At 28.6% G+C, this 15,396-nt stretch overlaps 1 protein-coding gene across 2 annotated transcripts in view; it reads right to left on the bottom strand.

Annotated features, from left to right (window-relative positions):
- LOC142321350 (mitogen-activated protein kinase p38b-like) overlaps positions 1-15,396 on the bottom strand; it is a 111,033-nt gene that overhangs the window by 11,982 nt on the left and 83,655 nt on the right. The window contains exon 10 of one of the 2 annotated variants that reach the window (XM_075359366.1): positions 5,529-13,674. The exons of the other annotated variant lie outside the window; for it this stretch is intronic. Coding sequence (XP_075215481.1) covers positions 13,598-13,674 — 77 coding nt within the window. The 3' untranslated portion in view covers positions 5,529-13,597. Of the gene's footprint in view, positions 1-5,528; positions 13,675-15,396 lie in introns of those variants that run through there. 2 annotated transcript variants of the gene reach the window in all.

Consider the following 15,396-nt stretch of genomic DNA (forward strand, 5'->3'; position numbering starts at 1 on the left):
TAGAAACTGCTCTAAAAAATGACACTATATTTTGAATTTTATCTTTTCAAAGTCAGAGGCAAATTTTACTCATATTTAGCTCCAAATTTTTTTTATTTCCCACCTTTAAATATTTAAAAAAATGATAGTAGGATGAAATTTTGTGTCTTATCAGGGAAGATAATGAATGGAAAGATTACTTAACGATTCTAAATATTTTAAAAAGTCAGGATTTCTTTTTTAATTTCATTTAATATCAATTCTGAAAATTGCAGCCTGCAGTTGGGATCACCTTCTAAAAAAAGCAAAATCAACTTCACGGTGTAAAGGGATCACCTTCAATTACAAAGCAGAAATATAATGTTGGCAGGATGCTGCAACAACACTGGGGTCTTGGGTGCAACCCAAACAAAGAAATGCTTTCTATTGCCATCTACACAAGAGCATTATAGCCGATAGTTTGCCAATATAGCTCATTAATTTCACGTATTATAATGAAAAACAATAATTAGTACTTAACATATTTATCTAGTAAAAAATTTAGGAAAAGTAATATGCGATAGATGACAGGTATATGATAACTATCCACAGATGTCAGCATTTGGTGGATAATTTCTCTTGAAAATTTCAATGATCCAGCAGATCCTTTTTGTTTCCAGAGTACCTGTGAGACTGTTGAGCAGTTACAGAAGTCAATAAAGCAAGAAAAAAGGAATTGTAGGACAGCACACATAATTTTAACAGCTATCCATCTGAACTCCTTTGGTGGTGGCAATCATATTTGAAGCAATATTGTATAACGTTGCTGCTTTCAGGTTTTCAGCATAGGTAATAACTCCATTACATACTTTTAATGTAAAAATAAGTCTATACAATCTTTTCTTTATAAAGGAAAAGTTATGTAATGATAAGAACCACATTTTGTTTCACAAAGAAAAGGCAACAGAAAAAAAGAATGCAAACTGCACCGCTTTGTTGATGTGCATTGAATTCCAGTATGAAATTTTAGTGAAAACACAGGACCAGTAAAACTTCGGTGATTCAAACTAACAGTTTTAAAGATTCCAGTTTTTATTTCAATTGGTTGTGATTTCTGCAGCAATTATGATCACATAAGTGGTTTAGAGTTCACTTTTTTCATATTCTGTTGATAAAGGTGTAGATTAGTTTTAGCACTACAAACTGCAGTTGATAATAATCAGCGCATTTATCTAAATAGGAAATAAATTATTACCTATTATGCAAGAGAGAAAGAAGAAAATCATTTTTGATGATGAGATTGTTTATTCCAGAAACAAATCTTCACAAATACATTTTTTTTTTTAATCGGCAAGTACCTTATGCTACTTAGGTCATAAGGTAATGACCGTAACTGATAATCAATTCATTGCCTTATTTTTTAACACACACCGCCATTCTTTGTCACATACTTCTCCTTTGAAGTAACATTAACTTTCCAGACATTTTTTCATTTCATGAAAAGGGGTTGGGAGAAATAGAAGGGTGTCATATGAAAAATTTTTTTTGATTTAAACAAAATTTTCCAAGGAAATATCTCATATTAATAGATCCCAAAACACAGCAAGAATATTTGTTTTTATCTAAAACTGGTTCAAATTCATTAACAGAAATTAGAATTTTTAGGTTTTCTTATTTTCAATCGGCCATTATGTATCACTAGTCCATTGTTTAATTCTCAAATACTGCTAGTTTGTTATAATTTTGCCGAGGCCAATTTTCTACTCGTGCAAAACGCTAACCTTAAGAGTAGCAACTTGTACAATCTGATTTAAGATTTTCTTGACGATATTCAAATGTTTTTATCATGTTGCTAACAGCAAACAAGCACGTCCAGAATTACTTAACTTGAAATAAGTAACCGATTTGAAACAGATTATACTGCTAGATTTTCTGTAATTAAAGACTTATGATTTCAATAAATTTTGACTTTCCTTCATTAACTTGTTATAAACTTATCTTAGCACTACTCTAGTATTTCCCCAACTCTTCTGTTAATATTATCAAATAATGTATAATCAACAAATGCCAAGTTTTATTTTACTTTATACAAATGAAAGAATATGCGTGAACTTGTCGCAATAATTTCTTAACAAATCATAATAAAAATGCAACATATACCGAACAAAACTTATTTCTTTCTACATTAATTTATAAACAATTTATTCAAAACAATAATAAACGATGTTTACATTCTCAAGGAAAAAAGGGAAGCACAATTTTTGTGGCCGGTTTTTGTGTATGCTATTTATAGCCTATAGAATTTTGATGAAAATTTTTTGTACTATGTACGTGTTTACGCGTGTTAAAATATGGATGGACCTCTATCTTGACCCTACAGTTAGAATCAGAGATAGACTGGAAAACAAGACCAGAGATAATATATTCTTTACTTTCAAGTTTTTTTGTCCAACATCTTGAGAACGATGGGCCTACCTTAATACCCGGTTGCGGAATCAAAATTTTTTGACTTAAATCAACAGTTTTACAACAGAAATTGAATAATAAGATTGTTCTTAAAGGAAGAATCATATTCTGTAGAAAACTGAAAAGGGTAAAACGAAAATATTTGTATAGAAAATTTAAAAGGATAAAATTAAAATATTTGTATAGATTCCAAGATTCAATTGTACACAATAAAAGATGAAGTACATTCTGTGTCTGCATGAATGGCAACCTACTAATGAAAATATTTTGCAAAAACAAAAATATTTATGTACTCTTGAAGTTCACCGATATTAAAAAAAATTTGGAACAATGTCATAAGAGGTTTTCATTACCTTGTACGTCACGAATCGGCGGGAGTAAACTGAAATCACATAAATACTTTTCAGCAAGACTTACAACTTTGTCTTCAATTTCAATAAGCCTTCTATTGAAAAATACCTTGGGAGCGGCCTGAATAAGAAGTGCAGCATCGTAACGAATTCATTATTTACACGTTAAAATAAATAGTTCATCTTAATATAGCCTATGACACTCTGGATTACACGATGTAAAAACAAACATTTCCTCTCTATATAATAAGATCTAGATGCTATTCAATAACTTGAAAACATATTGTCAAATGAATAATCAAATATTTATCGCAAATCACAGAACTAATAACTATATTACTTAAGAAATTGAATACAACTGAATTAAACTACTTACTGTATGTATATCAAAGAAATGAATTAAAATTGACTTTATTTCTTTTATATTCAATAATTAACAGCGTACGCTCTTGTGATTAAGTAGACTGAACTGTGAAAAAATTATTGCGCGAAGTGCACCACCACTGTCCGCAGATTAGTGATCCAACACTCCATTTGAATTTCAGTGCAAATACTCTGAATTTTGAAAATCAGAAAATTGACTACCAACTGTTTGGTCCTCTCAAGCGACGTGGGATGGGAGCGTTTCGCTAATAATGATGAACTGAAGGTAGCGGTTTTTAAATGGTTGAAGGAAATTGGACAAAATTTTTATGAGAGAGGAATTGAAAAACTTGTCACAAGGTATAAAAGTGTTTAGAAAAACATTGTGATTATGTCAAAAATTAAATAAAAATGTTGTTTTTTATTCAATAAAAAAAATTGTCTTATATATATATATTTGTTTCATAGAGGGGGTGTAACTTACTTTCTGATTGTCCCTTGTATTTGAAGTGTTGACCTAAATAAAACCATCTTTTTATTTGAAATGAATAAGCTTTCACATTAGTTTAAATTAAATAATTAACCTTAAACTATCCTTACAGTTAAATTACCTTCAATTTAAAATCATTAATAACATGATAAAATGTGAATTATTTATTAAAAATACTAAAGTTATTTGCTTTAATTTGATGTAATCCTTTATATTATGAGCAGCTACATCATAATCATCATCTGGTGTACTACCTGGTAGCAGTCTCTTACAACACTTTTCCCACACCTTCCCACTTTTGTCCCACGCCTTCTTCTTTACAGTTTACAATCTTTATCCATCTACTAACGTCATCCTTCTTCTTTCTCACTACTTTTCTCTTTTTACACCCTTCTGATGAAAGGTTGTTGTTAGGTGTCTAAATTCCACTTCCTCTAACCATATGTCTTATCCGGTTTCCTTTTCTTTTGTGCATTTCCAGCATTAGTGCTCTTTCTTCTTTAGTCCTGTTCATTACTTTTTATTCTTCAGTTTATCTGTCCTTCATACTTTCTCCATATCTAAATCTCAGAAGCCTTAGTCCATTCCTCTCCATTTTCCTTATTGTACATGCTTCACTCCCATACACAACAATCAGTTAACTTCTTCCTTGTCTACATCCAGACTTTTACTACATAGTAATTTCCTCTTCTTACTGAAGGCTTCCACTGTCATTGCTACTCTTCCTTTTATTTCCATATTGGTTTTGCAGTCCTCTGATCACTGTAGTATCTAAACATTGATAAGTAGCTACATATCAGTAGTAATCAACTTACAGTATTTTTTATCAGGCAGTAAGAACGGGACTACCCTTCGATGCAGGGTAGTCCCATTCTTACAACAATCCATTGAACAAAGGTTTTTGAGTGAATTTTTGTTTTTCATTAACTTTAACTTCACATTTTCTTTTTAACATCAAGTTAAAATTTATGAATTGTTATATTTTCCAATTTCTGTAATAAAACTGTTTATTAATATGAAAAAAATTACTTTGATACTTTAACAGGATATGGAGATAGCAATTTCTATTGATAGGTCCACCACTACCAAAATATCAAGTGAAGGTCAAGGCAAGTTCCATATTTTAAAATAAATGAACTGTTCATAATACAAAACATTTTTAAAAATTCTATTACAGTATATACATAAAGGCTGCAAAAAAAATTTCCAGCATTTTATAAACCAATGTAGAAATAAACAAGCTTATAAACCAGTACAGAAATGAACAGGCTTTAGTTGGGTATACTGCATCTTCTTTTATGATGCAGTATACCCAACAGTTTATTAAGAAATTATTGCACGATTGCAGAAATTTATTTTGGATTATTATATAATTATGCTTCCATTAATGTTTTCAATATTCATATAATATTTGTTAATTAAATTTATATAATGAGGTCTTTTCTTCAGATTCTTTCCAGTACCAGTCAGTAACTATTTCTCCAAACAGATTGCAACGATTATCAAGAATTGCTGAAAATTTCTAAAATTTATTTTAAGTACTTCATGTATCTGGAGAGAAAGTGAACTAAAAAATGTTTTGATTACAAGAATTATTACCATGATTTTGTAATTGGGATCGGAAACAGTTTTTTTTAACTGTAATCTCATTTGTAAAGAATTATTGACTCAGTAATTTTATATAGATTTGATAAATGAAGAGCAATTTAAAAATTAAAAAATACATATACTGATGCTTATGAATTACAAAAAAAAATTCTGCTTAAAGTACAGCAACTTTATCAATTAAACCCAACAAAGAATCAAAGAGTAGTAGTTTCCAGATAGAACTGGCAAGCAAAACAATAACAATAAAAAAAAAGAACATCGAGACATTTGAACAGACTGAATAAAAGTATGACTATAATATAATAACAAAATATATTTTTACATATTGGTATATATTGTACATAATATGGCATTGTCACATCAATATAAAATGTAACATAAATCATCATCATTTGTTTCTTAATAATAAATCTAAAATAAATAAATATATATGTCTATGGTAAATATATACAGATTAGTAATTAAAAAAAAAAAAAACAAAAACTACCATCTATTAGATGTCCAGAAAGTAAGCACCTTGTGTGCACATTTCCTGTTTACCAGGAGATCTCAAGGCTGTGTGTACATAGTTACTTCCTCGCTCAAGAATGAAGTCAATTTAGCCACTTTATTTAGTTTAGCTCATACTGATGACTGTTACGTGTCAATTATCATATTTAAAATAATCGGATGGTCTGCCAGTTGAGAAATACAATTGCAAATAAAATTTTTTAATGCGAGAAATGTTTGACCGCATGAAATTTACTTGTCAATTTTGAAGTTTACAGACTGAATGTGTTAAGTGAAGGTATGGTGAGAAAGCGGGTTAGAATGAAATAAGGGAAAACATTCACTACAATGAATTAAGTGTTCACCCATCCCAAATTCCCAAGTTGAAGAAGATTTACAATGTTGAACAGAAGATTCATCTAATAGATGATTCACAATTATTGATTTGTCTCTGGGATCTGGTGACATTTACTGTTTTAAAAATTTTGTATCAAGGCTTAACTGAATACTTGGCTATAAAACTGTATTTGGGATGAATGCTGATAAACATTTACAAAATGAAACCCATGAACAGCCTTGGTATATTTGCAGTAGTATGAAGGGGAATGGAATAGTTGCTTTAAAAGTACTTTTCACCGATGATGAATGTGGATTTCAAACAAAAATCACTGAAATAACAGCAAACAGGTTTCTAAAAACCAAGAAATTTAAAACAATTGTTCTACTAGAAATACATCATGGAACCTGAGATTCCAATTTTTTAGGACTGTGGGGAATTTTGTTAATGGAATTCTTACTACATGACATAACAATCAATGAATATATATATTGTCAAATTCTAAAAATAGTTATGGTACACTGATGCATAACAAAACATGTTTGGTGAGTTTTATTTGCTGCTTCAATCTTTTGTTTGTCTGCTGAGTTACATGACAATGTATGAAACAAAAGTTGCTTAATTCATTTCACTGGGAACAATGCAGTCATCCCCCTACAGTCTGGACTGACAGCCAGGTGATTTCCATTTGTTTATACATTATGACATTTCATGGTGGCCAGAAGTTTTTCATTTATGATGAGAAAAGATAATGTCCAGAAATGGTTCAAGACTAAGGTTGTGAAATTCTATGAATATTTTAAAATTGGTGTCTAGGTTTGATAAGTTCCTAAACTTGCACAAGGACTCTCCTGAAAAGTAGATTAAAAGATAAGCTGATTTATACGATAATGAAATTATCTATTTTTTAATAGCAGCCTACTGTACTTTCTGGATGAACCTAATAAATATCAAATACAAACTAAAATTATAAAAAAGCTCTTAAAATCAATACTAGAAATAAATACAATATTATAAAATAATTAAAATGTATTATAATTTATAATTGAAAATATTTTTCTCAGAAATATAAATACTGCTAAAGTTAATAAAATTAATCATGACATCATAATAATTCAAAATTATTTTTTAAATCAAAATAGGTAATTAATTAATATAAATTCAATTTCTGAACATAATAGTGTAAAAATGATACCTAAGTGAAATATATAAATACATATAGATTGTATTACATTAACATCCAAATGTCTAATTTATAACAATGAATTTATATAATTAAAGGCAAGAATGCAACTTACAATTTCATTTAACAGCCATTAAATATTAATACCGTTCTATTAAAATAATTATTCATGCGTTAGCTTCACAAGCCAACTAATACAACAGTAAATTCAAACATACAATATATAAAAAAATATATACTTTTATTTGCACGAAAAAAATGCACAATATTTTAATCAAAAATATTTAAAAAAATCACAGATAACTTCCTTTAATATACACGAGTATATGGACGAATTAAAAAAGCCACATTAAGCATTTGACTTCAAATACAATTTATTTTTTTTAATAATATGATTATTTGTTTAAAAAAATAACAAAAATTAAAAAATATTTTTTGAGTAAATTTAGTTTTGATTATAAATAAAAGACAAATAGGTGTAAATTAGAGCTTAAAAAAGTAACTACAAAAGCATCTGATAAAACTTTAATTTTATATTCATCAAACAAAGAATATTTTTTTTTGTATTTTTTTATTTATAAAATATTATAAGTATTTGTTATTCTCTAACTGTATTAATCAATTTAATGTTACAAAATAAACTGTTATGAAAAAATATACAAAGTTTTTCATCGTAAATAAATAAATAAAAGAAATTACATTTAACCCGGTCATTAAAAAGCACAATGTACAAACACAATTAATTTCTAACTGTTGATTTATCAGCCTAATAACTTTATTAACATAATATATTGAATTCTATTTTTAAAAAGTTCAAACAGTAAGTGCATTATGTTAACTAGTGAATGAGGAAAACTTAGACAACATTCATTTTTTTATGCATCCAGTTGAAGACAATGACTAATTAATTGTGAATTATAACAAATTTTTACGAATAATTTTTGTTTTAAAAATTGTGAACACTTTTTAACTGCTTTCACATAGCAGAACTGATGAATAAACTGCAATTATATAAAAATAATATTACATCAGCGAAGTAAGTAAGGTAGTAGCACAAATTCGATTAAGACATAACTGTCGAGGTTTTTTTTTATTTTGGTGAAGCGATTTTGTAATGAAATATTTACAAAAGAAGAATAACATATAGAACATTCAAGAATAAAATGCATGTTGTTTGTGATAAAATGAACACGCACTTAACCGATAAAATCTGATAAATGAAAGTAAGATTTTCACTCAGACAAATTTTAAAATTAACCAGAGGGAAACTGAAACTTAAGGAATAAATGTTCATAATTACAACTACACTTTACCGTTTGAAAACTTTTAGACGTATATAAATATTATCAATACTTAAATAGACGATTACGTAGTACAGAGATGAATTCACGATTATTAATTTCAAGATCATCACAATAAAAAAAAATACAGAATAGTAAATAAAATTATGGATTTTATAGTAATGGTTAACTATGGAGTACAATGGAAAAGTTGCAGAAAGAATGAACTAGGAAAATTCTTTAATTTAAAGATTAAAGAAATCATAAAGGCAATAAAATATATAATTAGATGAATTATAAAAAATACTTCAATGCATTAAGTGACTAATCACTTTCAAATTCTTCACTGTTCTTATTTTACTTTAAGTAAATTTTTTACTAACATATCTTAAGTGATTACTGGTCAACTATCAATGACCGATTACAGCCATCCCCACTAATCAGAGCACAGATAGGGTGACGAAAATACTTTTATAGTAAGCTTCATACATAATTCTGGTTTTAAAACTTTATATACTATACAGTCATACAACTTTGGCCATGTTACGTAAAAAAAAGTAAAATAGCTTTTAAAACAGAGAAAATGCTCCTTGTGTTAACACTATACCATCATTGTTCATAAACTTTAACACACCTTTTGTTCAAACAGTTAGAAAGAAACTTAAGTAATGGAACTTGATTATTTTTAATCAATGAACGTTCATTTCAGCAATGATTTTTTGTTACTACAATTTAATTAATTGTACTGCAACAGCATCAGTTGGACAACATTTGGACAAAACTAAGTGCCAAACTGTAGCCAGGCTGACTGAGTTGAGAAGCACTAAAAATCTCAGAATAAAGTGAAGTGATGAAATGGTTTTTGATTTTAAATATTTTGAAGACATTTGTAATAAAATGTATAAGTAAATTGTAAGTTTCAACGGTAAACTTTTGATCAAAGTTCCTGGAACGGACCAATTACTCTAAAATACACTAAGCCTCTAATATATTATGAAAACTTTTTTCTAACCTATGTGAAGTAATAATAAAAAAAAATTAATATTGTTTCTTTTAAATTACCATTTTTTCTTGATACCTTTTGATGCTGATGTTCAAATTAATGGAAATTACCTTTGTATTTAAAAAAGAATAATGACATCTGACGGATATCATTATATCATTATATATATATATATAGAAAAACTATCTACACTTTATGGTTATTTTTATTATCTTTTCCCCAGTAAGTATAGATATTTATACAAATAATTCATTTATTTATCAAAAACAAAATTAATTTATTAAAAAAAATAAAAAAGACAACTGTTTATAGCTTTGCTATCAGCAGATTTGTACAGAAGTTATAATTTTTAAACAATTAATCCGAATACTATTTTAAATTTCTTAAAGAATTATATAATACTCTGTGTGTCTGTTTGACCAAATTAACACTGCATCTGGACTTTATTGGCAGAGCGCTTTGATCAACAAAAAACCAACAAGAGCAACCGACTTAACTTGCATATGAACTAACAGCTTGCATGGTAAATAAATACCTCATTTTCCTTTTCTTCAAAGTATTAAAAACATGCTAATAATAATATTTCTAATTTCACTATGAATATATGGTTTTTCCATATTTGTATACTTGTCCCTGTTTAACAGTTCTAATCAATGAAAAACAGAAAATGAGACGGATAATAAAATAACAAAAGTAGTAAACTAAATTTAATGATATTTGAAAATTCCATAAATAAAAAATGTAAAATTAAATACTACTATCTGTACTTAATACAAATAGTATTAATAATAAAAATTCATTATATTTATTAGTAATAGTAAAGTAAAATAAAAATGCTTAATATACAACATATGACCAACTGTAACATAAGCTTGCAACCCATCTAAACTCCATAACTATGTGGCTGTGGAGTCAACTGTTGGTTTTAAATTCTTTAGTTTACATCTTTTCTGCATTCAACGTTAATTTGGTCCAATATATAAATTTAAAGTAAACAGTATTTTTATGTAAAATATTGATGAAATTTTTTTATATACTGCTTCAGAGTTAAATACAAAAAAAAAAAAAACTATATAAAAATTTAATAATAAAAAATAAGTAAAAATTTAGAATATTTTTTACCTTAGAGATGTACAAAAAAAAATTATTTATATGTTCATGTAGCATTTACTAAATACACATCTGTTAAACTATATTAACAAGGATGGTATTTTTCAGCACTTCCATGTAAAATAAATACAGCATCAAAAGGATTAGATACGCGGAAGATTTAAGCTAAACCTTCAGATTTGCATAATTACATAACAATAAGTTAGGTGATTTAATTTTTTAATGCGATGTCTACTTTATAGTACTTTGTACATCAATAACTATTAGTCTAATGCATAAACATAATACAGTGAAACTTTCGATTATAGCAACTTTTAATAACGTACAGTTTTTACGTGTAAAAATTGCACTAATATACATTTTCTTTGTTAACTACCTTTTTATACATGTCAACTCATCTGGTTTTCTATCCCTCAATGCAGATTATGACAGATTACACATATTCTTAAATCATATATTTCAATTAGAACAATACCATTAATGGTATTCTGTTATCGCATATGTGCATTCTTTAATGATATTGTGGTGTTTCTGCTAAAAGTGTCAAGTAAAAAATTAACAAAAACAGGGTATGTGATGAATAGTATTTAAAATATATAAAACTTTATTGTGAAAAAATGGCCAAATCATTATCCAGTGAAAAACCGAATAAGATGCATCTTGATTTTGACCAAGTCTTGACAATTTAGTATGCAGGAATAAATTATCATGTCATATAGCAAATTTTTGAGAGCTCTGACCGAGCAAAGAGATTACAAGCAGTCCTTGCCAAATTAACTCAGTCATTTTTAGCAGAACACTAAATTCATGCTTGGTACCATCAACATGATCAGCTGTTTATTAGTTTATCAACTGTACACGGTTAGTCGATTGTATTTTGAAATTCTTCTAAAATTGAATACATCAACTATCAGAGGATTAAAAATACTAGATCAGGTGTTAGAAAGGATAAAGAATGAATATACTTTTAAAGGTAAATAATTCTTTTTAAAAGGAATTATTTGAAATATAATTTTTAGGTTAAAATTTTAGACGTTTTACATCAAAATCAATGTTGTTTATAGTGATTTGTTATATTAATAAAATATCAAGTTCAGTACAGAATTAATAAGCGAGTCTAATTGCGGTTACTTTCATTTTATGTCAGATACATTTTAGCACCAAATTATCAACCAAAATAATGATAAATTAGAAATTTTGAATCTAAATTATTTGCAGCTGTCTAGTACGAAGAAACAGTTTAGAGGTTTAAGCTCAAGATGATTTTTTGATGTTGGAAGATGTAGTAGAAAGAATTGTTAATGATTTTAATATTGTAGAACCGAGTGATTTGATGCTACCTGACACAACAAAAAGAAACCATAATAACAATAGTGATTTGTTACACATTTTACAAGATCTGATGTTAACTAATGATGATGATGATGATGATAGCAGAGATTTATATGAACTTCGGACAATGAAAAACTGAGTGCTTCTGAAAAGTCCAGTAGGAAAAAAGAAAATTAGCAAGGCGGAGTAAGTTTGAACCCATTGATGGAAAAAATATAATAAAAGAAAAGAAGAAATCAGGTTCTCTTTATGTACCTAAGAAAGGATTCAAATGTGGAAAATTATCTGCACAGCTAAGCATCAAAATCAAATATCTTCATCTGTTACTCATACAACCTAAAAAAAATGATAAATATACTTTATTAGCAAACTAATAATACTGGTAATTTATCTGCCCAGAAATATTTAAGCTGTTATTATTAGTCCATTTAAAAAGCCCTATTATAAAATCATAAAAATAATTTTATCTACAAACAAGTCACAAGGTCACAGGGTCTGAATCACAAGTCAAATTATTTGAAGGGTAGAGAAACAGATGGCAAAGCACATGCTTCATCAAAATAGTCAAATTGGTTTACAGTATTGCAAATTAACTATTGCATTCACTTATATTTCACTTAAGTATGAATGAAATAAAGTAGGTTTTTTTAATATTTTTTACACGGATTTGAATACTAGATCATGGATATCGGTGTTCTTTGGTGGTTGGGTTTCAATTAATCACACAACTCAGGAATGGTCGAACTGAGATTGTACAAGACTATACTTTATTTACCCTCATCCTCTGAAGTATTATCTGAAAGGTAATTACCAGAGGCTAAACAGGAAAAAGAACAGAAAAGGTTTTTTTAATATTAAATGGGTTTTATTTGCTAAGATTTTTAACAAAAAACAATTTTTAGTGCTGTTCATTTATAAAAAATTTAAATTTTACTTCTGATCTTTTAAGTGCATTTATTATTATTTCTGTTTTTATTATTATTTATTAAAAGAATAAATACAAATTGTATGTTGCTAATTGGAAATAATGGTCATTAATAGACGACTTTATTAAAAGCACATTTGTTTCCATTACAAAGGAAGGTTTCATTGTATTATGTTTTTTTTCTTTTATTAAAACATTTAAAAAAAGAAAAGAATGTAAGAATACAATAAGTAAAAAATATTTTTAAATACTGCACTTATTAGTAGATGTTATAATATTATTCACATGAAGACATAAACAACCCAACACATAAAACATAAAATCAATTCCTACAATTATCACCTTGTTAATTAAACGATAATAAATAAAGTATGCAATATATATAATAATCTATAATTACCTACATTTAATACGCATCTTTGTTAATATTGTAGTGAGCATGCAATTGCATTTATAGTTGTTTTAAATAATGTACTTAATAAAATAAAGTATAATATTATACTTTACTATTATAGTTGTAATAAAATATACAACTGTCTGCCATTAACGTGTTTCTTAAAGAAACACTATAAATTATTTTTAATAATTAACTATAGAACTTTTACTATTTTATAACTAGTTAAATCACTCCTTCGGGTAATCATTAAAAAAAAATATTAATAAAAATACATTTGTACATAATTAAAGCAAATATTAAATAACACTATGATGCGACAGCTTCTGAAACAGCTTGAGGCACTTGTAGCGGTTTAAAACTAACTACTTCCTCGTAAACGAGTTCTATAAACACAGAAAAAAGAAAACATAAGTAGAATAAAACTGAACTTGCTTAAAATTAATTATATAATACAGCGGTATTAAGACCCTTTTATGGTGGCAAAGGTAAAAAATTCAGGATTGGATTTTCAGATTCAAAAGCTGCAGTATGTGATTAACACTCACACAAATGCAAAACCTAATCAATCAAAATATTTTTTACTTTTTTTAAGGTTTGAATAAAAATAAGAAATAGTAAAATTTATTTATTTAAGAGTCTATTACACAAATCTGAGTAAAGTTCAGTTGAATTTTCATTCTACAAGAAATTTCCAGACTATTTACTGATAAATCATGAGAAATATCTGTACATAACATATACTTCACACAAGGAAAATTACATCTACTATAAACTGCATGAAAAAAGAAATAGCTACTGTTGCTGAAATTATATTTCAGTGATATTCTGATAAGTATCAGTTATATAAGTATGAGAACAAGATTTTACTCCAAAAGCTGTTTAAAATTTTTTTATGTAAACTCTCAACTTAGATAGTAATTACTATTGTCAAGTAACCAGAATCTGTGGGGACTATGGCAGAAGTGTGTGTGTGTGTGTGTGTATATATTATATTTATTTGATCAACCTAAGTACAGAATAATAAATAAACTAGGAGGACAGTTACCATATTCCATTATGCATGCAAAAGTGCTTTTGCGAATTTCTCGCATCATCAGTTGCATTAAATTACATGTACAAATTATTCACGTCAAATTACATATTAAAATTATAAATATTTTTATATTATATTTAAAAATTTTTAATTTAAATTTTCATAACAATGTACATTAAAAATATGTATATACTGCTAACATTGTTGAAAATATAACAAAAGTTTATAATAAAAACATATTTAAGCCTACATACCAGACAAATAACAATTTAATAAAATATATATATTTTTTCCTACATCCCTGGGCCGGACATCCAATTAAGTATACTCAGCCCAGGGACGTGTCCTTCTGACTCTAAGGAGGTCTTCCCATCCACCGGCTTAACATCCGGCACGACAGGTCAACCCCCCCCCCGGTTCTGGATCTTTTGTGCCTGCCTCTAATCCCCGGCTATGCCGTCCCCCCCCCCCAGGACCGGGTCTCGGTCATTATGCCTTGCCTCAAACCAAAGGTGCCAGCACCAAGGGCGCAAGCACTCCCAGAAAACCAACACCCTCGGCCGGGTCTCGGTCTTAACTTAACCCCTTGTAAAGAGTTTCCCATGGAGTCCCCGTCCCCTCACAGGAACCCGTACACCTAAGCATACGGGTCCTCCGAGACGGGGCTGTCCATCCTTCCCTACACTTAGCGCTCTAGTAACCCCGGCGTCGATATTCCTCCATCTCCGTACGGAGAACTGTTCTCGCGAAGTTTGCGAACCATTTCCAGTTATTTTCGGAGGCCAACATCCACTCCACAAGATTTCCCGTCACAATGCGTTCATCTACTAATTGTTGGCGGTGTTGCGCCCATCTATGGCACTCGAACAGCGTATGTTCGGCGTCATCTACGCCCTGACAATATTCACAAACCAATTCTATTCAGGTAGTTGCTGAAACAGCCATGGCCAGATATTAATTGGGTATGTGATAATCCTTATCACCGTGACGCCGGTCCAGGCGGTTATCTAATTCATGTATTAGTCGCCTGGTCCACTCTGCTACTGATGACTCGGTCCAGACCGTCTTCCAC

The sequence above is a fragment of the Lycorma delicatula genome, chromosome 3 (assembly GCF_047948215.1).
Source record: "Lycorma delicatula isolate Av1 chromosome 3, ASM4794821v1, whole genome shotgun sequence".
In the NCBI taxonomy this organism is placed as follows: domain Eukaryota; kingdom Metazoa; phylum Arthropoda; class Insecta; order Hemiptera; family Fulgoridae; genus Lycorma; species Lycorma delicatula.